Genomic DNA, 25,155 nt, shown 5'->3' with positions numbered 1-25,155 from the left:
CACATTGGGGACACACCCAATACTGGGTGTGTATCCAAACAACTGGAGACAGCGCCCTCAGTTATGTTCTTAACTTTATTGACAGACTTATACACTTAGTACTCATATATCGTAGACAGTAAAATTTATAGATATCGAATTTTGCATTTCATACAAGTTAGATAAACATATTTGATCAAATGAGCGACATGCAAGCATACCAGAATTACAAGAGAAGCCGGGCGTAAATAGACGGAAACTCAGTTGTAACTCATATGAAAAGGTTTTTGTATTAGTTCATTATGTAATAAGAGAGCATTTGCCATTTAATATTGCTACTTAATGCATATGGTGCTATGCCGCCATTAATATATGTTACAATTAACCAAACAACAGTCTATCTACAAAGACTAGAAAATACTAAATTTTGAACGAACTACATTTTTCTGTCATTGCAATACCAAATATAATGGCCAAGATTGGTTCAGAAGCATACCAGTGTTGCCAGCCATGAGGTGCTCTCATTTATTTTCTACTCTTTGTAGATATACTGTGCAGGGGATTCTAAAAATTATCTACGTCCATGTATAAAAGCTGTGAAGTGTTTGCTCGCAAGCAAATTATGTATTTCTAAAGGAAAACTCTTCAATGTTTCGGTACTGTAGGGCATTCAAAAGTAAGTTTACATTAAGTATCCCAACTTTTAACCCACAATTTTCAAAGTTCGGGGAAAAATTATATACAATTTACACAAAGGTAAACTTAAAATTATTTTTATCACAGAACAAATGGAATTAAACACAAAATATTACATTTAAGTAGAAAATCTATACAACTGGTATTTGAAATAATATTAAAATTATTTACAAAAGAAAACTGATTTATTTAATATTATTATATGTAATGATAATTTAGAAAAACAAGAAAAACTTACAAAAATTAAAATGTATATTAATTTTAAAAACCGTCTTCATACAAACCGCTTTTACACTTTTAGAACACTCATTCTCACACATCGATTATACATATTAACATATTTATTTATACCACTAACTGGCAACACCACACATCGGCCATTTTGTAATACTATTTCACAGCTAAAATGGCGCGATCTGTCGTGTGGTCAATCAGCCATTAACTAGTTGCTCGTTAAACTCAAATATATTAAATTATACAACTATATTATTGGTATCTCGATACTTGTACAAAAATCGGATAGTTGATTGTACATCGGATAGGGAATTGTACTATATTCTGCGTCAACTCTTCAAGTAGAGTATAAAGAAATAGTAAAAAACACAGGAGATTTTCGCGCCTAAAATGACGTCAAGCCTTTGTTAAAAAATCGAGTTACCCGCTTTTATTTATTTTTTAACTGTGAAGAACTGTGAAAAAACGATTTGTCCTAATATTTATTTCAAAATGTAATGTACTAAACATGGTTTGTCGGTGTATTTTTACAAATTCGAGCAATAAAATATAAGGAATAATATTATTAACAAACTGGTTAAATTTGATGTTATGTAGTCTTTGTAAACAGTACATGCGATTTATATCGAAATAATAAAAAAAACATCAATAATTTTGCAGAAAAAAAAGGATGATTTAGAAATTAAGACATATTAATATAATGATGTCGAAGCGAAACTATAATAATATTAAACAATTTTTATTACGTTATTTTTTTTTTACATAAATAGCTACTCCTTATATAATTCTACGTGTATTTCTGTGATCATCTTGAACAATAAATTAAAGTGTCACTAGATTTTTATCACTTTTGACTGGTGTCTGAATTTATTCCAGTCGCCCAAAGGCATCTGGCATGACTTTTGAAATGCTAAAAGTAAATAAATTCTGACATAGCACAAAACATTAGCACACTTTACCTCTGCTTAACACCTTCGCGGACACATTACTGCTATTGCTGTACAACAATTAAATTTGTATCTCATCGAGTGTTCGCCAAAGTGTTAAGTAAAGTTTGATGTGGCGACTAACTGCCTTTGATAAAAAAAAAAAAAAAACAAAAATACGCACATAGCGCAGTAAAAGATATTTTTCTGTCATTATTCTTTCACCGTCTTCAACAGGATTTCAAGTATAAATTTCTAGCTACCGACAAGAACTACATGACTTGGTCCGACATATACCAATCACCTTAAACAATACCAGCTTTGGTACATAACAGCATTTGTATTTCACTTATCACTATCGATTCTATTCGAAGTGAGACGCAGCGAACCAATAACATTACGTTGCGGTTGCCGTTACGTCACAATGGCGCAATGTGATTGGTTCGCAACGTTCGAATGGACTCGATGGGACATGTAAACAGCAACTATGCACACAGATTTCAAAATTTAAAAAAAAAACATCGCTGTATTAAAATGCTAAATTTAGATTGATTGCTAATGCTTGATTACGATTTTTGTTTTAGTCAATCAGCAAATTTCGATGGATCAAATATTAAAATCAGGAGGTACGGTTCTTTTTAAATCAAGTAAGGTTGTATATTTCTAATAAAAATAAATATTAAAAAAATGAAAATTACATTTCTATAAAAAAATATTAATATCGGCTTTTAAAAAACTGTGTAGATTTTTCATGGTTCTCCGAATACATTTCTCGAACATAAATGAAATAAAATATGAATTGTCGTCTATCTATAGCATCACAATGTTTGGTTTAATTTTCAAAATTGAAAAATCATCTCGCATTACTTTTGCTGACCCGTTAAAAAGGATTGTAAATATGAAATGATAACTTGGAAAATAAGGGCTTTACAATAACAATATACAAAAATAAAGTAACCATAATTTGAAATAATCGTTACACAGATAACTTAGCCACCATAGACAAATAATAAGTTGTTGATTTTGACTGTTTGTCACTTCACAAGCCTATTGTATTAAGTTATCCATGTACACATTCAATGATGGAGCACAAAATGCGTGTGATTTCTAGTCTACAACTTAAATTATACATACATTGTTTTGCTAAGTTCACGCTGCATCGGAACAATCACCATTTTTTATACGCCCTGAAATAAACCATATTGTTTATTTGTAAGATCAGGACCAGGATCCCGCCCTAGATCAGGACCAGTTCAAATCCATTATACTTTAGAAGCGATAAAGGGAACTTTACAGCTGATAGGCAACAACAGCAAAATTCAAACGATTTATTAATAACATTTAATGACCACAGTGAAGGGAAACATCTTGATGAAAAGTTCTAATTTCTGAATAAATGATTTGAATTTGAATTCGGAAACACCTAAGGTTAACCTTCACACGTCACTCACCTAGTGGTCCCCGCTCACCACCAGGAGAAGAACGGCGATTTGTGCTGGAAGCGCTGCTGGAACGAGTCGAAGAAACGCGACGACGTCGACCCGCCCTTAGACCTGGTACATACACAGCAAATATTTCTTAAACTTTCTCGCTTTGAAGACATAACTACATAAATGTGGCCGTCCAAATCAAAAGTTACCTCATGGCGGCTGGCACTTAAGTCTTTATTGCCGTTGTTCGAATACAAAACAACGGCAATAATGGCGTAAGTGCCGGGCGCCATAATGTCCCTTTTGATTTGGACGGCCACAAATTATATTAACGGGACTAAAACCTTTTTTATATGAACTTTATGCGGTAGATATAAGGTTCACAATCGCGACACTACCAGACTCGAGAATATTACGTGTGAATATTGATAGGCTTGCTAACGGGTCAGATTTTGTTCTAGTGTTGGTTTAATTAGTCAAAGTATGGTATTCTAATTCTAACTAATATTATAAATGCGGAAGTAAGTTTGTTTGTTACTTCTTCACGCTCTATCAACTCAACCGATCTTCTTGAATTTCTGCATACATGAAATATGCATAAGGACATAGGGTACCCCATTCATTCCGAAAAAATAACTGATCCCGTGGAAAATTAACGGGCAACAATAAATAAAATAATAATAAATATATTAATATAGCTAGCGCCACAGTAAGTTCGAGACTTGTGTTATGGGATACTATCAGAACAAGCACTTTGCCACTGCGCCACCGCACTGAGGTCGTCAACAATTGCTAATATGAAATGTGAATCAGGCGTTTTTATCGAAATAATGTAACCCGTAACGACGAGGTCACCTCTCGACGATGACGGCCGGCATCTGCACGAGCTGCACGGGGCTCTTGCTGTCCTTCAGCGCCTGCGTGAGGTTCAGCAGCTGCCCGCGCATCACCGACATCTGACGCTCGAACAAACCCTTGTCGAAGCCTTTGTCTTGCTAGATCATTAAAAAAAAATTGTCTATTTCAAAAAAAAAAAAAAGAACATGTTTCTCAGATTTTTGCGTAAAGATTTTGCGAAATATTTTAAAGAAAAATTATGAGTTTATAGAAGACTAGATGTTGCCCGGGGCTTCGCTCCCGTGGGAATTTTTAGATAATATATAAGATATAGCCCATAGGAATCTTGGATAATCTATCTTTCTAATAGTGAAAGAATTTTTGAAATCGGTTCGGTAGTTTCAGAGATTACCCGCCTCAAACATACAAACTCACAAACGCTTACCACTTTATAATAATAGTATAGATAGAAAGCAATACGCTGTTTAAACGGATGTCATGTTATTGATTTCAGGCAGCCAATTAAAAACATACCACAAATTCAGCGAACACCTTTTCCAATTCTGTGATATTCATTTATAAAAATTTTAATTTAAGTTTATAGATTTTTAAAAAATTAAGTACATGACCTTAAATACACTGGATGAGTTTTTATACATTAGCAATATTTTGTCTACATGCTCAGTCCATGATTCTGAACATTTTTTAGTATGGGAGTAACTCCGAGAACGCGAAAAAAAAATATATACAAAATTAAATTTGTTCAGTACCGTCGACTGAGCATGTTGATAAAACAATGCCAATGTATAAGAAGAATACTAACCTTAAATAATATGTGTAATTCATCACAAAGTTCTTGGACGAAGTTCATATCAGATAGTAGCGGAAGAACGAGCTCCCTGAAAATTAGAAATAATATTTATTTTACGTTTTACAAGCTATTATTTAACATACAAAAAAAAAACTATAAATCACATTTACAGTGACAATGCTATAGTAGTTTGTAGCTTTCGTAACTATCATTTCATTTAGAATTTGACGTGAAAAAGTGCCCGTGAAGGTCTAATTTCTGAATAAATTATTTGATTTTGATTCATTTAAATAATGTATCAAATACTTATGCATTTTATTTTATACCTAAACAAGTAGCCACTAGCGACCCGTCCTGACTTGGGTCGTGTAAAAACGTAATAAATTATAAACCTTCCTCAGGAATCGCACTATCTATAGCTGGAAACCGTACAAAAATCCGTCGGGTAGTTTTTGGGTTGACTGTACAACGAGTAAGACTTATGTTGTACGTATGTATGTCTTACTTGGTCTCGTGGCTGAAGGGTAACTTGGCGTGGGGCAGCCAGGCCCAGTGGTAGGGGTAGGCCCGCCACGAGTCCGGGTGTTTGAAGGGGAAAGCCAGTCCGTTGTCGATCGCCGCGATTCGCACTTCCGCACCCGTCCAATCCTAGAGAACAAGACTTAACATTAGATACAAGATTACTGAAAAATCATTATTCACTAGTTTTTACGTTAGTCACTCGTCTGACTCAGCCCCGCGTACCGTCACACAACTTTTGTTAGGGAAACGACTCTTTGCTTCGTGGCACTCAGCTACATGGTAAAGGCTGGTTTTCCCTGTGGTATATAAGATCTTGTTTGAGTGTCGATGGCAAGAAGCTCGTGTTTTGAAAATAAGTACTGTATAAAGTAGGCTAGTGTTAGGTGTTATCGATGATTTTGAAGCAAGAAAACAAAGACTTGTATGGTATAAAATATAAATATTATTATTTCAATAATTGAGCGCACAAACAGTGTACACCGTTTGACCATTGACCATAGAGAGAGAGCCACAGACTATAAAATTGGTGGTATTCACAAATCATATAACATTCTCAATAATTTATTTATACAAAACAGTTTTTAAAACGCAGTGTTAAATGTGTTATTGGGGTAAATTTCTTAATAAAATCCACAAATTTCATCGTATAACTATTTTAATTTTGACACACAAACGAAGTGTAGGTTTACTTTGTATCAATTACATGTGCTCGGGAGGGAAAAAGAAAACCACGTGGACCGACGTGAACACCTCGAGTGAACTAGGACAACTGACCCCGGCAAACCGACGCGAACGGGTTTTATGCCTTAGGACGACGCCGCTAGCGGTTGGCTATAGCTAAATATGGTAAAGAGCGCGTACTCGCGCTCTGATTGGCCGCGACGTTTTCAACACCTTATTTAGTAAAACGCGATACCAACGACAAGCTAAGGGTGCGTTCAAACGTCATGTTACAGCAGTTTATTTATTTAACTAGCTTTTGCCCGCGGCGTCGCTATTATTTTTCCGGGATGAAAGGTACCCTATGTCCTACTCCGTACTTCAAACTATATGTATGCAAAATTTCAAGAAGATTTGTTGAGTATATAGTGCGTGAGGAGATAACAAACAAACTGCGTGTGCTTGTGTGATTTGTCAAAGAAAAACATTCGCATTTATAATGCTAGTTACAACAGTTAAGATACTCTAACTGATATAAGGTAATATAACAAAATCATGACATTGTCTCACCGAAGGGTCGTTCATGCTAATGTCCTGTCCCGCTGAGGGTCCCTCGTACTTTATGAGCCAGTTGTCGTTGCCGCGGTCCGTGTTGCGGATTATATAGTCTAGTATCACTAGCCGCTCGAACTGAAGCTGGAACCTGTAAGAATAGGAGATTATATTAAGGGTGACATAACTACATATATTATAATATAAAGGTTAGTAGGTACTAGTTTAGGTTTGACGACCTCGGTGGCGCCGTGGTAAAGTTCTTGCCACTGAACCGAGATGTCCCGGGTTCGATCCCCGGTCGGGTCTTGATCTTTTTCTGATTGGCCCAGGTCTTGGATGTTTTTCTATTTATGTATTTGCTATAAAATATAGTATCGTTGAGTTAGTATTCCATAACACAAGTCTCGAACTTACTTTGGGGCTAGCTCAATCTGTGTGGTTTGTCCTAAAATATTTATTTATTTATTATATGTTATTTTTAATGTTGCTGACGTTTCAACTGTCTGACTGCGACCACGGCGACTACAAGGGCGTTGAAACGTCAGCAACAATAAATAAAAAAGATTCGTGCTATGTCCCTTTAATATAATTTATGTAGTTATGTGTTCAAAGCGCGAAAGTTTAAGAAAACTCTTTAAGAATGAGTTGCACTAGACAACTTTGACGAATTCAAATTCAAATTTCTTTATTCAATTTAGGATGATATACATCACTTATTGACGTCAAAAAAATTACTTAAACTAAGTCTACTGCCGGCTTCCAAAGCGCAAGTGAAGAAGAAGCGGCGCAACAAACTTCACCGCAGCCTTTTCTCCAAGGACGTCAATTAACATTCACTTTAACCTTTGACTGCTAGCTAGACTAAGTCGACCGCGCGAGAGAATGAGTAGCATCAGTTTTCTGCCTTAAAAAGCAATCAGGGACATCAAACTTCCAAAAAGATGGTGTTACATTTCACATTTGAGTGAATTCTTATAATATAGATTGAAACTGAAATTAAAAAGATGATCGATTCTGATGAAATTGTATATTCAGTAGATCTACAGGTTGCATAGATCTACAGCAGAACAGGTTATACCTATTTTTATAGCCCTAAGCCCTGGTAAATACGTAAATATCAACTAACGTAATTAGTAATTAATTACTAACTTCCTCATGACGTGCGGCGGCGGCGGGTCCTGCTCGAACCTCCGCAGCCAGTAGTCGGCGTCCTTGTACCCTTCCACGAACAGCTGGAACGACCCCACCTGCAAATGTACCACATATACGGAGTAACTTTTATTAGCAATTACATTAATTAGCAATATTTTGTCGACATGCTCAGTCCATGATTCTTAACAACTTTTCGTGTGGAAGCATCCTTGAAATCGTGAAAACAACCTTGCTATCAGCTGTTCTATAGAAAATTTAATACCTAACTTGTGGAAAATGTATGTATGTATGCATTTAATACCTAACTTGTGATCATCAGCTTTTCGCGATTTCAAGGTTGCTTCCATACGAAAAGCTGTTCAGTACCATCGACTGAGCATGTAGATAAAATAATGCCAATGTATAAGATCGCCCTGTGTAGTTTTTCTTACTTTATTTTATTTATAGAGGAAAATAAGTTGGCAATCACATCGACTTTTGGGGTGGAATTTTTGGCTATATAATATTTTTTTTTATTAGGAATAAATTCGTAAATCAGACTCGTGAACGGGTGCTGCCAGAGGGAACTGGTCATCTCGTTTCTCATATATTTTCATGTAAGTTAATTGTGTTTCACATCGATATATATATATATATATATATATATATATATAATAATTATTACAGAGTACGTGTGGTACGTGCCGATATCGTTATGGTAATGAATGAGTCAAAATGTGATTTCAAAATATCAAGTGGAACAATAATTTAAAATTTTGAATTGAAAGAAATAAAAATGATGTCAGCGCGCACGTGACATGACTAAAGAGGTCATAATGCGTGGCGTTACAAGAGCGTGGGATGGGATTAAACAATTGCAAATATTACTAAAATTTGACTCTCATTTCACTCATATATTTACTTAGTGTTATTATCATTATTTATTTTTTATTCATATTTCATACTTACACCTATCACTACAAATAATCTTTCGGTTTTTCCCGAAGGTTGACTGGTAGAGAATGGTTTTAGCATTAAGTCCGCCTTTTGTACAATTTTGGTAAATAACGTTTCAATAAATAAATCAATAAAGTGACGTTACCTTCGGCGGCAGACCCATCCTGTTGAACCTGAGGTTGGGAAACTGTTCGGTGATGGCTCGCTTCAGCCGCGACCTCTCGCGATCTATCCGGAGGTAGTTGAACGTTTCCGATACTAACTTCACCACCTATAAAGTGAACAATAATAATCAAAATCAATTTAACAGTTGGACGATGGATATGGAATATGGGCCATGGTCCACCACGCGGGCTCATGCCAGTTTTAACGGCTGCATATACAACCAGTACCAAAGGTGTGCCTTCCGAAGCACGGAGGAGCTCAAGATAATACTTTTATAGTCACCCATCCAATAACCGACCATCGTGAGAGTGTCTTAACCTCACTATCACTGGAGGAGCGCGCTGAACGCCATTGAGCTCCTCCGCAATAATATCACAGATTTATGTGTATCAATAATAACTCTATTTGTGAATTGTTATGTAGGTTTGTAGGTGTATAATTTATTATAGTTTACTATTATTATAAAGAAGTAAGCGTTTGCGAGTTTGTATGTTTGAGGCGTATAATCTCAGAAACTACCGAACCGATTTCAAAAATTTTTTCACCATTAGAAAAGTACGTCACCCAAGATTACCATAGGCTATATTTTATCTCAAAATTCCCATGGGAGCGAAGCCCCCGGCAACATCTAGTAAAATTAATAAATATGTTGTTGATGTAATATCAATCCGCTGTAGCCTTGGATTGTTTTACTGTTTCTTACCAGCTGTTACGATTTTGATAAGCACATGAATCTAGTGAATTGATTGAAAATTCGCCCCTATTACCACAAATTGGAGAGCATTGTAGTGTAATATGCGTGGTTAGTTGTACAATTTATTTTTATTGTAGAATGTTTAATATATATATATATGTAGTGGAGTTATTGTTTAAAATAGATTTTTACTTTTACGAGCTTCCGTATTGTGGCTGATATATACGTACAATCCTAATCTTAACCAATATTATAAATGCGAAAGTAATTTTGTTTGTTACATCGTCATGTTTTAATCGAATCGAAATAAAATAAAAAATTGCAGAACCCTACCCTAGTCTTTGGCACAATTTTAAGGCCAATCTTGGAATCCACGAGACTGGCGCCTGCCTCTGACAGGTACCCCTGAAACAAATATAATAAAATAAAAGACCTGTGGCTTATGAAGTGGGACTGGTAGGCTACGCCCCACGTTCAATTCGCGGTCATTAAACTGACCTGCATCGCGAATTCGCACCATCAAGTTTAATACTAATGAGATTCATTTCAGATTCCATAATTGAAATGTGCTGCATTTGAATCGTTCCGTAAAAGTTGGTAGGTAGGCGTCAAATTCAAAATTCTTTATTCAATTTAGGATGATATACATTACTTATTGACGTCAAAAATTACTTAAACTAAGTCTACTGCCCGCTTCCAAAGCGCAGGTGAAGAAGAAGCGGCGCAACAAACTTCACCGCAGCCTTTTCTCCAAGGACGTTAATTAACAAATATAGGTCTTATACATATATTAAAAATGAGGAGGACGAATTTACATCATTATTAAAAAAAAAGAATTTAAAAAAATCGGCCTGCAGGTCAAGACCGGGAAATTCTCTTTTTCAGATCAGAAAGATAGATGAACTCTTAGCAATATTTACAGAAGTATTCAAACATAAATTAGCGCAATGGCATTAGCATGTTTATCTAATTAGGTATGTCACAAAATGTAGTGTCGTTGAGTTGTATCGCGTAACACAAATCAAGAACTTTGAATATCTTTGAATATCTTTGAACATTCAATCTTAAAGCTTTTTGAATCTGTGATTTTTCTCCTATATATTTATATATTTCAATATATGTAACTGGTAATATGGCTGGGAACCAGTTCAGACTACTTTAGTCTAATTTATCTGCCAGCATCTCCCTCCTATATATACAAAACTGGCTACGCACTTGATAACATTTGCTATCTTTGTCACTTACGTAACAATTTAGTTTCAGAAAAGAGACAACAAATGTTGACCGAAATTTTGCAACATGGTTGGGGGTTGAAGTGCAAAATTTGAAGTCACCTGGTTGGGGATGAGACAGGAGCGGCCGAAGCAGCACGGGCAACAGAGCTTGTGCATCCATTTCGTCCATTTTGGATTCAGTCTGCCGTACGGCTCCTCGTCTTTCGGTTTGAATACGCCTGTTATTTTCTGTAACAAATTAATAATAACTTTATCAGTTGCTACATATCATATTGTTAAGACTTGGAAGGTCACTCACTATGGCCCGTATTTGAGTGAGACACTGTTTTTTTAATTATTAGAGATATTTTTCAGTGTTAAAGGCCGTACCTTGATCCCAATGGGGCCTTCATATAGAAACTAGGATAAATAAATAATTAGATAACCTTTTCATAATATTTATGTAACCTTTAATAACGTCCATGTGACTTATAGTCCCAGGATGGGCCAAGGATGGCCACAAGCCACGGTGGACTAAGGTTTCAAAGAATCTGGAACGAGCACAGGTCACACAATCCAAGGTAGATCCTGGTGCCATACAACTGGAAGACTCCAATTTAAATAGTATATGATACTAATATAATAAACGTGAAGGTGTGATCGTTTGTTTGTTCTTTCACGTTAAAATGATGCTTTGGATTGTGGTGATTTTTGGCGTGGACACAGTTGGAGAACTGGAGTGTGATATAGGTTACTTTTCTCAACGGGCGAAGCCACCGGCAAACGTTAAATGAAAACACATTTAAATATATATATATATGTTTTTTTTTAACCTGAGTTGTGAATTAAGAATAATTTCTTTTTAGCTATTTTAAGTCGTCTCAAGAAAATAAAGTATTACCTTAAATAGCACAGCGCATAGTTGTCAATGATAACGTTATCGCGTATTTCACTATAACACATAAAACATACTAGTATGCAAATGCAATCAACAAACTGGAATATTTCGATAATGTAACGAAACTGATAAAACTTGATTGACGTTAGCGACATTAAAGCATTGGGAACCTGTTTTTTTTATACTAGATCAATTATCACAAGTGACCTTTAACAAGGATTGTTAATTTTGCTTTAATGTTTATACATTTTTTTTATTGAAAAGAAGCAATATTCATTGCATTTATAAATAACTAGCGGTCCGTCCCTTCTTTGCTCGTGTAAAACCAGAATAAAATATACACTTGCATGTATGATTGTAGTAGTATATTCAAAATTATCTCTTCTCTTCATAGTCGTATTCCTCATGGCTGAGGTTCGTGGTCATTACGTGGAATGAAACACACATAACGACTTGGCAATATTAATATGGTGTGTGAGGAGTGGTTTGCCGTTGCCTTCTCCATTTCACACACAAGATGATAATCAACCAGAGAACAGGATTCCTCACGATGTATTCCATCGCTGTCCATTCAATCTGACTCATGTAGTTTTCATAGACCACCACTTGCTTGCGGTGAAGGACAACATCGTGAGGAAACCTGCACATTGGTGCATTGGATTTATAGTATTATTGGACAGTTTAGTCTTTAGTTCGCTAGTGTGTATGCGACTACCTGCCAGTAGATGACGGTAGATAGTCGTAAGTCATGTCAGATGCCTTTAGGCGACTTTAATAAAATCGCACATCAACAATTAGCAATAACACACTCAACGTGATGATGATGATACTAATTTATATACATTATCCGGGAGCATACAATCCGTCGAACAAATGATTTGGTTCATTGCCCCGCACACGTATTTTTTATCTGTTGCATAGCGTACATTGAGTATTATTATTAAGATAACGTGTTAATTCAAATCACGATTGATAAACGTCACTCATTTGTCTTCATCGTGCCTGTGAATCATGTATAGTCCGGGAGGAGTCCCTTTATGGTACTTATTCGATCGAACAACACTCTGCAATTTGGCAACAGAATTACGTGACTGTCGGCCTATTATCGCGCCGACAGTCACGTCTGGTCCCATTTAACCCCCCGATGACAGAAGGAAAGTTCCTTATAAATTTAACATGTCTGTATATCTGTATGTCAGTGTTGTAAATTTGTCGTGTGTAACATGTCTGTACATCTGTATGTCAGTGACAAAGTAGTAGCCAAACGGCTGTTTCTTCGCTTCTCGTTCTGCTTGGTTCTAGTTTTTATTTAAAAGATAATTTAATCGAATGTATTCTTAGCTATGGAAAATTCAGTGTTCAGGCGTTTGGAAACCGTCAGCTTTTTTCTAGCAGATGAGATGATTCCAGCATCTTCGGGGAGGGTTTCATAACTTTTTATTCGTTTGTATCGATTAAGTTTCCGTTCAAAAATATTTCAGGCTGATGTTCCATAGAATAGGTCCATAGAATTCCTAATGTATGTGTTGTAATGCGCTTGGATTAAGATGATTATTGATGAGATCAATGATCAGACAACCGAAGACAATCCTGAGACCGTAGAATTAGGAGAACCCAATGGGAATAACTATCCATACCTTTATTATAAATACGAGAGAGAGCTTTAACTTTTTATGAATGACAGCGTAAATCTGTAACAAACGTACCAAACAGGACAGCTCGTCTCAAAGTCGCCATGTCCCCGAAAAGCGATTGTTTTAATCTGCGCTCGACCACACCAGCCTGTTAGGAAACAGGCCAGTTCGAGTGGGGGTGAGCGAACTTAATTAGGTTTACACGACACCTGCTTGGAAAGATTCATTTTCCATGTGTAAACTTACTAACTTACTACTATCCTATTCAAAAAAGTTGTGTCCGCAGCTCCTTCCCGTATGAACTTTGGGAGTTAGCAGTGGCGGCGCACCATTATAATTTTATGTGGGCAAGATATATTTCACGAGGTCCTTTCGTAAAAAAAACTTTTTTTCGGGGCGTTCATGGCTTTAAGTCCTCTAGTTATTTTATAAATGCGAATGTTTGTGAGGATGTGTGTATGTAATGTATGTATGTTTGTTACTCTTTCACGCAAAGTCTACTGGACCGATTGTTATGAAATTTGGTGCACGGGTATAATATAACCTGGAATAACACATAGGGTACTTTTTATCCCGAAATTCCCATGGGAGTAAAGCCCCGGGGCGCAGCTAGTAATATACAAATCTCCGTTAGGCCCTTCGGATCGCGCGCCCGTGTGCTGTGGGCTGTACATCACCCTCGCCTTACGCCGGCTATGGGAGTTAGCAGATAGCATGCAAATGTTAGTGGTCGGCGAAGAAATCGCTAGGAATACGTGTAAAATAGTGCGTTGCTTTGGTTAGATTAGAATCGATATTATGTCACATAAGACGTGCGGTTTTCGCGCGCCGACCGCAGGAAGCCGTCATCAGACCCGAGTTGAATGTAAACTTTGACCGCTGGTGGACCGCTTTCATTTTCTACTGACTTGGCGATAATGGAAGGTTATGAGTATTATTACTCTTGTTTTTATATATTTACGAATACGGCCTGGGCCCCGATTCTCATGCAATCGAAATTAGCTTCATCACTTTTCTCCAACTTTTTTCGATTGTTTTAAACAAATTTACAAAAGAAAGTTAGGTGAAAACGAATGAAACTAACTTCGATTACGTGAGACCAAAATAAAGTTAAAATTGTAAAGTCTCTACAATATTAACCCTATCTAAAGGGCCTGATTAGGCTGCAGCCTAGGGCGCCATGATAAGGGTCCTGGGAGAGCTGTAATCATGCGTTCACAAATTAATCTCGACTCATTTTATGTACATATTTCAACTAGAGCGAGACAAAACACTATAACTAAATGCTACGAATAGATAATCGGGGAGCATCAAATGGGAATTTAATGGGGCATCATCACAATTATCCTATTACCTATATAGGTTCCGTTACGTTTTAGAAAATAGTGCCCCTATTTTCTATGAGTGAGTATTCTTAGTAAAAAAAACTATCGTCATATTTATTAAAGTGTGTATGAAAAGGGCCTAATTCGTATATAATTATGTATCCGTATCATATCACATCACGCTTCCGCAGATATCTCACGGCGTATTTAACACACCTAGGGTTGTCAGTGGCTGGGATAATAACTATATGTTATTCTTTGTTTTTATTATTAGACTGGGGTGAATTTCACGAGCGTTTAGAACTCTGCCGCGGGCTGTCATTCGTGTTTATCAAATAGTACCATACACATTAATCAATTTTATTATCCTATTTTATAAAAGTAAAGAACTGGTACAATGTTAATTTAATATATGTTTAATAAAAAATTTTAAAAAAATATGTCGGACGCTAATGAAACGCTACACGCCGCGTTCAAACGCCAGTGAAATTCACCCACTAGATACCAAGCAGGCAAACAGGCAGGCAGCAACACCAGGGCGTGTCACACGCGCACTTGCCTATGCCCCCGTCGGGGAAATGGCAGACCTAAATTCCTGCCAACTTGATATATCTGAAGCTGCAAGTAGTGTTACCAAACTATCGATAGTTCCAATCGAAAAAGGCCATAATATCGATAGTAATCGATAGCTATTTTGGAGCAATACTATTGATGAATAGCAATACTATTGATAGTATCGAACTGTTATGACGAGAAGACTGTCGATCCTATCGATAGTATTGCTCTGCGATATAGGATATACTATCGATAGTATCGAACCGTGATGATGAATTAACTATCGGCTTTTGATACTATCGATACTATTTCTATTAATCAAACAATCGATAGTCAATCGAAACGCAATCGACACTTGACTATCTAGCTGCAACACTAGCTGCAAGTTAAATTTGGCTCTTGGCGTGATGTGAGATGAAATCCAACGCTCTCGTTTCTACCAAGGTGGTTTGACATCTGTTTAAGCCTTTCTTTCTCCCTCCGGGTTCCAGTCTTAGGCTCGTCACAGTAGCCATTTGCATCCCCTTATCAGGATGTCTACATCCTCGTAACACAAGAGCTTACATAGGTGTAGAAACTGAAGCCCGACTATAGTATATCTCCAGCCAAAGCACGAACCGTTTCGGTATTTTATAACCCTGAGCTCGTACTGGCACTGACGTGTTAACAATCCAATTCCCTTCAATTCGCTCGAACATACTTAACTACTTAACGATCGTTTTATTAGTACCCCGTCATTGATTTGGCTTCGATTCCATCGACACAATTTGAATACGTGCAGAAATAGAACATATTATATACTTTAGTTTACTATGTTATGAAGTTTTTCACAATCAATCACAATACAATGTTGTTACGATAATGGTTTTAAGAAACTATAATTCTTTTGTAGTCAAATAAAAAAATATTTTAAACTAGATTTGTATCGCAGTACTGCTACCCCGCCATAACTATACTATAGACTAGAAAGATTTTGTAATATTCAAAAGATATGTGAGGTCGAGAATAGGTATTATATATATATATATATATATATATATATATATATATATTTCTTTTGATACGCCAATCATTGTGCTCACCGCGAATAAGGACGCATACTTAGATATATGTACATATGATATATCAAGATAATTTTTCACGAAATGTATATTTCAAACCTACAATATAGATAATAATAACAATATTTATTGATTTTGAGCCCGCATCAAGTTCGCCAGGTCAACTCATCAAATATAGATAAATTACCCGAGGTACATATGATGTGACGTCACATCACAACCTCAATACACAACACGAATATGAATCAACCCAACTCACAGCGAAAACTACTTAACATAGAACTTGTATGACAGTGATATCCTGTGACGTCACAATTTTGGAGTCAAAAAGCATTCCTAATATACTTTATTTATAGAACCACTCACCCCTCCAGGGTTCTTGACAAAGTAGGACCCACTGGATCCTTGGTATATCCTCTCTGGGAAGATTCCATTGTCGATGGCCACCTCCGCCTGCCACACCAGCTCGCTGAACTGAGGGTCATCTGGTAACAACAAAATTATGTTTAAGAAAATAATCGACAATCGGTTTACGACTGATACACTATAATATTTAATTATATATATGTATACTTAGTAGCGGCCCGACCCGGCTTAGCTTGGGTTAAAACATAATAAATTACATTGCACTGAAACCTTGCTCAGGAATCACACTATCTATTAGTGAAAACCGCATGAAAATTCGTGCAGTAGTTTTTGAGTTTACCGCGCGAATAGAGAGACAGACAGACGCGGCAGAAGACTTTGTTTTATAATATGTTTAAGTAAGGATAAGAATAATGCAAAGTTCTATCACGCTTTCACAGCTAAACAGCTGGACCGACTGATGAAATTTGGAATATATATTCGACAAAAACACGGGCCAAACAAGGTTTTTAATTTAATAAGATTCTTTAAAATACAGCAACATTTACATGACTCTTTATTCAGTTAAATAATACATTTGCATTTTACACCTTTCCACAAGTAGCTATAGGTCTAATGAAATGAAAATAAATACTCTATATTAAATAAAAATCGTATGTTGATTTATAAAATGGTTACGAACAAGTTTATCATGATTGATACCCACTTTTAGTGTCTCTCAGATGGGTCGAAAGATTTACTCCTAGAATTATCAAAAATATATGAATGTTTATTTTCTAATGAAAATAAACATTAATATATTTTTGATAATTGATGTATATATATAACATTATGTATATATAAACATTAATATATTTTTGATAATTGATATATTTTTGATGATTGTATTAATATACAAAGCATTATTTTATGAAAAGGTTACAAATATACAACTTAAAACGGGATCTATCCTATATGTTTGCCTAAGTTGTCAATAAGCAGTATTGCTGTTTTATCAAGCTCTAAACTGGGTGAGACACATTGAACCCACATTTTTAAATTTGCATACAAACTAGTTTTGTTTATCAGTTTGTTAACACTGTGCCAGTGCAGGTGTACTGAACTAACCTATACTACAACATACAAATATGGCCACATTAGTTGATTTTATGCCTAGTATTTTCCCAGTTTCTTCTTATAAAGTCCAGTGCATCTTGCAGTGGAATTTTTCTAATTAACAAATTTTTGAAAATACTATATATATGTTTTGGGATATTCCGGCAAAATAATAATTTATCTACATTGCATGATACAAATTATTCTTGGAGTTATAATAACAGCGTATTTGGCATATTGATGTAGGAATAGTGTATGATAATGATAAAGGAAAAATTTGGGATTTAACTACAATTAATTAGATTATATTCCACCAAGTTCCTATGTACATTATATTTTTACCCATGTGAAGCCAGACCACACTGCTATGTGAAAGCATTTTAAATGTTCAGATGAAAGAAAGAGAAGAATTTAAATAAAGAGATGAAAAAAAATCGGTTGAGAAAATAGATTTAATTTATAAGCCTGTGCAAGTGATATGCATATCATATCAATCCATACAAATATTACAAAGAGAAACGGTTTATATTTTTGTTTCTTAGTTTCTGTTAGTAGTGAATAAACTGAAAAACTTTTGGGCCCATTTTGATAAATTGGCACAGAGATAGATAAAACTACCAGGAGTGATAAGGCTATTTTTTTATTATGGTTTTATCGAGCGAAGCTGGGACGGACCGCTAGTATAATATAAAATGTAAGAATTTATTTTTGTAACACCATGACATATAAACGCCAAAGCCAATTTCAGCAATATTTATTTAATTATAATCATTATGACCTGATAACATTTTACATAATTAAAATCGTGAAATATTGGACTTAACCAACATTAACATACCTACATAATATTTTATCATTTAATCTTCTACACATGTATAATTTATCTTATTTTTGTTTATTCATTTTCTTATCAATGATATTTATACAACCAAAGAAAAGTACAAGAAGAAATATCAATATATTTATATACACTTTACAAAAATACAAAGTTACACAGTACAAAAGTAGTACTTTTGTACCGTAACTTTAACTCTTTTTTATAAGTTTTCCTGATAAGTTGTGTGCATAAAATGATAATTTAAAAAAAAAGGTACGAAGGTGGACTAGAGTGATCTGTTCCAGTCAACTTTACTGTATGAACTAGCTATGAGCTCTACTGTAATTACTTAATTTTTATTTTACGAAGATATTTATATTTTTCATAAAAAGTTATGCGAAATACATTTATGTATTATTATTTTGGGGAGGTCAGTGCATGTGCCATATGGATCATCAGTCCTAACTTTCTGGGACCATTTCACCCTTTCACATTAATTTATGTTATCTACTCAACTGATATATGATATGATAATATATCAAAATACAATATAAAATTACCAGAATTCATTTGGTTACATACATGTACAACAAAAACTAAACTGGGTCATAAAATAATTTTTCTCAGAGCTGACAGTAAGGAGGTGCCATATGGACATAAAACAATTGCAATAATTCAAAGTAAAATGTATAATATTTTTCTTTAATGCAACTTCTATGCATATACTATAAAATTTTAAAGTTCACAACTTACCACAGCTAAATGGTCGATCCATTAAAATAATATGGTAAAATTTGATACTAAACCAAAAACTGTACACACAACCGTCACAGTTCACTGAAAATTACATTCCGTTGCTACATTCATTCCAGTTGTGTATTCAGCTGTTTTTATTACAGTTTCTTATGACTATGGCATGAAGTTTGAGATGGTTAAAAATAATGAATATGATTATAACTACGAAAACTGTACGAAATCGCAATAATTAGTAGGAAGAGAGCGAGGCTACGTTCAAGGTGAGCTATAACACAACATAGACGTTTTCGCATCTATTATAATCATTGTAGTGAAGCCATACATTCCACGAAGACAAACAAGTGTTTACTTTAGAAAAATCAATCGGCTATTATCTGCTGGCATGTGTTTATCACTGCGTAATGTCATTTTTACGTCTTAATTGGGCAGTTACATGAGTCAGTTAAAGGCGGAGTTAGACTCACCTGGGAAGTGATTAAAGGATACATCGAAGTCACCGCGGCCGCCTAGAAGCGGCTGCGACTCCCGATTCACTCCTGGAGAATCCACGCTGCCCTCGAAACCTACGTCGGGCACTAAACAAATCTCTTCTGAACTACTGGACAAAGATACCACGCCGTCATCGGTCGGCGCGCTTGCTGTATTTGTTTTGTCGAAATCGAGATTCAAGAGAGTCTCTTCCGTACTCATGAGTAATGTTAAACAGCGAAACTCTGCCGAGCCTCATTTATTTTAGTATAAAAGTCTTTGTTTCACAATCATTTACACAAACACTTTGACTTCATTCAGCAAACGTGCAAAGATTATAGAGCGACGACATAGTTGACAGATGACATAACGGATTGATAAAACCATAGACATTAATTATTTTTAATAGAATAGTGATGTGTGAAGTAGTGTAAGCATAAATCAATCATTTTAATTAGTAGATAATCAATAGATTTATTTTGTATTTTAAATATAAATGGATTGTAAAGTCTTTGATCAAAGCAAGAAACGCAATCACTAAGAAATACTAGCGATGAAAATGGATGGATCTCAATAACTTATTTTCCTATTACAGGCACGTTAGCAAATAAAATCTCTAATAATAATGTCCTTGCTTATGGAAGTAAGATTATATTTTAATCACGGAATGATTGTAGAAGTGGAGTTCCCATGAAACTACCTTAAAAAAACTGGTCAAGAGTGTGTCGGGTCACGGTCAATGGTAGAGTTCCGAAGGTGCCCTAGTTTATCCTACTAATATTATGTGAAAGTTTGTGAGGATGTGTGTATGTACGTATGTTTGTTCTCTTTCACACAAAATGTACTGGACGGATTGTTATGAAATTTGGTACACGTACAAAATATAATCTGGACAGGTAAGGTACCCTATGTGTTATACATAGGGAACTTTTTATCCCGAAATTCTCACGGTAGCGAAGCCCTGGGGCTAGCTAGTCTTACATACATGTAAAAGTTACAAACAGATACTAAGTTCAGTTAATTGAAACAGTAAATCCTGTTAGGGTATCCCCCTATGCCTTATGTTACTCTATTTCGTTACCTCAACCTAGCCTGGCTTGGCTTATTATTAATTAGTTTGAACTTAGATTATTAGCAAACATTGACGTTGACGACCTCCGTGACGTAACCACGCGCCCGGGCGCCCATCCGCTACCTGGAGCACTGGGATTCGATTTCCATCGCGAGCTAGTGGGATGTTTACATCTGTAGTACATACGTACACATCTACCAAAGGAGGTACCCAATTAAAAGTGCAAGGTCACTGATTAATATAAAATATATAAAAATATAGAAACAAATGTTTTTTATTGATCAAAGTATATAAAATTCATGCGTTGTAGTACTTTGGGTCAGAGTAATCGATGATTGGTTTCCCGCCATTTCGCCTGAACTGGTATTCCCAAGGACAAATCTCGGGTAAGATCGCTTTGAAAACTGTAATAAAATAATCAGGAATCAGTAAAAACTTTACAAATAAAAATAATAAATAAAATTGAACTTCCAGTCATATACCTATTAAGTACGTGAGCTTCAACTCTAAGAAGAAAGCAAACCCTCACGTCATCACATTTTTTTTAATATTCATACGATAAATGCGAAAGTCTGTCTGTCTGTTCGCTTTCACGGTTAAATCGCTGGACCGATTCAAACATAGGCTACTTAAAAAATCAACCCCTAAATGACTATTATCTAATGGGGGGTGAAATTTGTGTAAAAATCATGTCTATTATATTTCGCAGAAAAAATCACGCGGACGAAAGCAAGTTCTTCATATATTTGTTAGCCAGATAGGTAGTTTAAAACTAAAAAAAATTGTCTGTACACACTATGCTACACTAGAAAAAGGATTTTATTAGAAAGCATAGGTAGATTAGTTATAGTTAACTAGTTTTCTACTGGACAAAGTTGCCACAATTTACAAAACCGTTAATGATAGCCACTAAAATCGGTGTGGTAAATTTTATTCTAGAAAACTACTTCACTTTCTTCAAATCCTTTATGTTAATCCTTTTTTTTTAGTTTTGGCTTATAAATAAAAGAAATTAATAATTAAATGCCTTCATAAGTTTGTCGGAGTAGAACGAATAGAAAGACACATCTATAGATCAACAAAAATAAATATTAACGGAAAGCGTTTTATGTCTACCAATTAATCAAACATTCAAATATTTTACCTGTGTCATATCTACAATTATGCCTTTTCAAATCACACAAATCCTTGAAGGTAGCCACTCGGCCCGTCACATGGTTACAGGCGCACACAGCAGTTCCCAACTCTTCCGCACTGCACGCCAATTTGGCACATTTCAAAGCCTTATTAGAATCATCCTCACTCTTAGTCGGCAGTACTTGGAGATCAGTTTTAGGAGGCTCATTAAAGGGAGCCTGATCAATGTTATTGAAAGGATTTCCAAGGTTGTATTTTTCTCTTATAAGGTTTTCGTAATATTTTTTTAAAGCCAATTGTTGGAGTATCAAAGGGTGAATTCTGTGGTTGCACGGCAGTCGGATCCTCTGTAGTGTATATTCTAGTGCATTCGTGATGATAAAAAGCATGGTGCAAACTGAAAATGTAATTATAATTTTTTCAGACAGTTTTTTAAAGACCGTTGAAATGAAATTGAATTAATCCGCATCCTGTCCTCTCTTTCTCGTCTGAGCGATTACTTGGTTTCTTCCACAGTTATAGAGCGTCGGAACCCATTGTCCAACTGTATACATTTCCTCTCGGTTTCAAAGCTTTTAGATTTAAATTTGTAAGTAACAATATCCGTACTTATTTATAATCAGCCAAATCCGACGAATTTATTATAGAGATAAGTATATAAATCATAAAAAATAAGCTACGTGTTGATATCCTACTTTTTAAAAGTAATTACCACATTTCTTATGATTTAAAAAATGTGGTATATAAGTAGTTATAATTTGCATTTTGAAACGGACCCTGGTCCCTAACGCTCAACGGCTGGGAAGAAACGTGTATACGCTCAGACGAGAGAGAGAGTTATCAATATTATAAATATAATTTACATGTCAATTTATAATTGTTTGTTTTATTTATTTTCGTTTTACTTATAATTACACATTACAAAAAAAGAAACAACATTTACAAGTTACTTACAACTGGCACCGTAAATTAATTTGTTACCAAAAATCATTCTAATTTATTTTACGAGCACAAATAAAAGAGCACAATTGACGATTACTAACTCGCGTTCTAAACCAGCTCATTAACAAAGCTTTGGACTCAAAAATGAAATTTCATTAGGAGCTAAAGCTAATTGGATTTCTTACGCACGTTGCCTGTTGATTTAATTACTTACTTGATTGATTTACGCATCTATTAGTACAAATTTAGTGTCCGCTCCGATCGAAGTTCGGGTTCGGCCTTCAGTTGAATATTCAGGTGGATTCTTCAGCTAAAAACTTACAAAGGAAAACTTACCAAAGGTGGCAGAAGCGGGCGGCAAAGTAAAATAAAATTTCAGTTTTGAAAAGTTAGAGTAAGCTTTTAGAGAGAGGGGTAAGCTCGTAGGGGAAAAAATAGACATCGGTCAATTGCTAACAATATAGATGTTGGTAATGTGCATTCTAAATAATTAAAAAAATAATAATGATAAGGTGTTTCTTGATCTTGAGAGCATCATCCATCCGGGTCAGAATAATGCATTGTCATCGGAGTATGTGTACGTTAGAGTTATGTTTCAACAATGTGGGTCATGAAGGAAGAAAATCGAAAGTTCACTAACATTTATAAATAAAAAAACACCTATGTTACAGTCTAATTTTACTAATTTTGCTAAATAGTCTAATAAAATACGCAATACCTACCAAATGTACCTAGATATATGAACTACTAACATAAACTCAAAGCAGAACTAATCCATGACACATTTAAAATACAAAAATCTATAGATATACTGTTTTCACAAAAAAATGTCTATTGATTGAAGACTAGATTATCATCAGCTGTTATTTTTAAAAGATCCATCAAATCCCTGAGAGTCAGCAAATTCACTGAATTGCTTATCAAAAAATCCTTTATCGGCAAATCCTTCTTTTCCATAAACACCTTTCATTCTATCGTGATGGAAACGGCCTTTTTGGAAACCAGTACCGGCACCAACTTTGAAACCAAATTTCTTCACTCCATTTTTCTGTATGGATCCACTCGTCTCGTCGTCTTCATAAAACTCTTTATCTTTCTTGTATTCATCTTTGTGATGTACTCTATGAAATCCACTGACTTTTGTGCCTTTCCTATACTTCCTGTTTTCATTCCCTTTTATACCAACAGCTTCTCCTGCTACACCTTCGACAAGACCATATTTTTCTTCATCGTCGTAATCACCATCATCATATATCGAGCCAGTTTTGTAAAATTTCTTTACATCTTGTATATTCTTCTTTCCTTTTATCCCTTTGTTAGCTGTATTCTTCTTTTTAAACCCAGAAGTCTTCACTTTAGCTTTTCCATTTGCAGCACTCTTACTATTTTCATCAGATTCTTCTAGAAGCTTCGAGAAATCATCTAGGTCTTCTTCTTCGACCTCGTACTTCAAGTCAGCGATATCTGTGTCTAAGTTGTCGAATTCCAACGTCCTTTTGAGAGGCGATGACTCAGCCCAGTAACAAAAGACGGTCAATGATAACGCGAAACATATTTTCTTTTGCATAGCGATCTAATTTTTTACTCTTGCGCAATCGAAGTAGGTTGCGACACTGACATACATGTCTTCCGCTGGGTTTTATATAGCCTTTGTTAGAATATGCCGAGAAGGATGTTTTTTTTTTCTAAGAGATGAGTTCGTACCGCCGACGGTTCCACATGATTTGACACGTAATCGGTGCAACGACTTGGATCGGTCAAGGTTTACACGTTGGAACTGTAGGTACTTAGGTTTGATATTATTATTATTTTTGTTTTCCGAGGATGTGTCAGTTTTATGTAAGGAAAATGAGAAGAGGATTATCATAGGATTAAACCCAGGCCCCAAAGCTACGTTGGGTCGTGCCGCTTTGTAAAGCTCTATTGTTCTCCATAGATTTTACCATTGACGTGAATTGACATAGGTACGTGGAATCTCCATACAAATTCTACGTTGTTCGTTGACAGACGTCAAAATGTCTGAGCAGTGGAACCGTGCTCTAAGATATTTTGTACCATCCTCAGATAGTCACGAAGTGGAGTGGAGTTCGAGGACACGGACGTAGGTCAACAGCTGCATACATACTTAATACAATGTATAGGTATCTTACATACAGGTATTATGAGGCTTTTGCCCAGGAGTGGGACACAAATTACAGAATATAAAAAAGAAATCTTA

At 35.4% G+C, this 25,155-nt stretch overlaps 2 protein-coding genes across 3 annotated transcripts; both read right to left on the bottom strand.

The window, feature by feature from the left end:
- Window positions 1-1,766: 1,766 nt before the first annotated feature.
- On the bottom strand, window positions 1,767-20,135 carry Pi4KIIalpha (Phosphatidylinositol 4-kinase II alpha). Of its 2 annotated transcripts, none has more exons than XM_053760027.2 (12): window positions 19,783-20,135; window positions 16,651-16,769; window positions 10,932-11,060; window positions 9,931-10,002; window positions 8,884-9,009; window positions 7,800-7,897; window positions 6,666-6,798; window positions 5,419-5,561; window positions 4,926-5,001; window positions 4,121-4,260; window positions 3,287-3,388; window positions 1,767-3,022 (listed from the first exon to the last, which is right to left on the bottom strand). In XM_053760027.2, the coding sequence occupies exons 1-11, from the start codon at window positions 20,006-20,008 to the stop codon at window positions 3,301-3,303; spliced, it is 1,350 nt and encodes a 449-aa protein (XP_053616002.1). In that variant the 5' UTR covers window positions 20,009-20,135; the 3' UTR covers window positions 1,767-3,022; window positions 3,287-3,300. The 2 variants fall into 2 exon arrangements, with proteins under 2 accessions (XP_053616002.1, XP_053616003.1); XM_053760028.2 differs by lacking the exon at window positions 19,783-20,135 and adding an exon at window positions 19,316-19,439 and having other exon boundaries at window positions 2,883-3,022.
- Window positions 20,136-22,998: 2,863 nt separating this feature from the next.
- Window positions 22,999-24,550, bottom strand: LOC128678453 (uncharacterized). Its single transcript, XM_053760025.2, has one exon. The coding sequence runs from the start codon at window positions 24,502-24,504 to the stop codon at window positions 23,794-23,796; it is 711 nt and encodes a 236-aa protein (XP_053616000.1). The 5' UTR covers window positions 24,505-24,550; the 3' UTR covers window positions 22,999-23,793.
- Between the last annotated feature and the right edge of the window lie 605 nt (window positions 24,551-25,155).

This window comes from Plodia interpunctella, chromosome 19 (genome assembly GCF_027563975.2).
Source record: "Plodia interpunctella isolate USDA-ARS_2022_Savannah chromosome 19, ilPloInte3.2, whole genome shotgun sequence".
NCBI lineage: Eukaryota > Metazoa > Arthropoda > Insecta > Lepidoptera > Pyralidae > Plodia > Plodia interpunctella.
The sequence above is the reverse complement of the archived record's forward strand: the minus strand, read 5'-3'. Positions and strand labels throughout refer to the sequence as shown.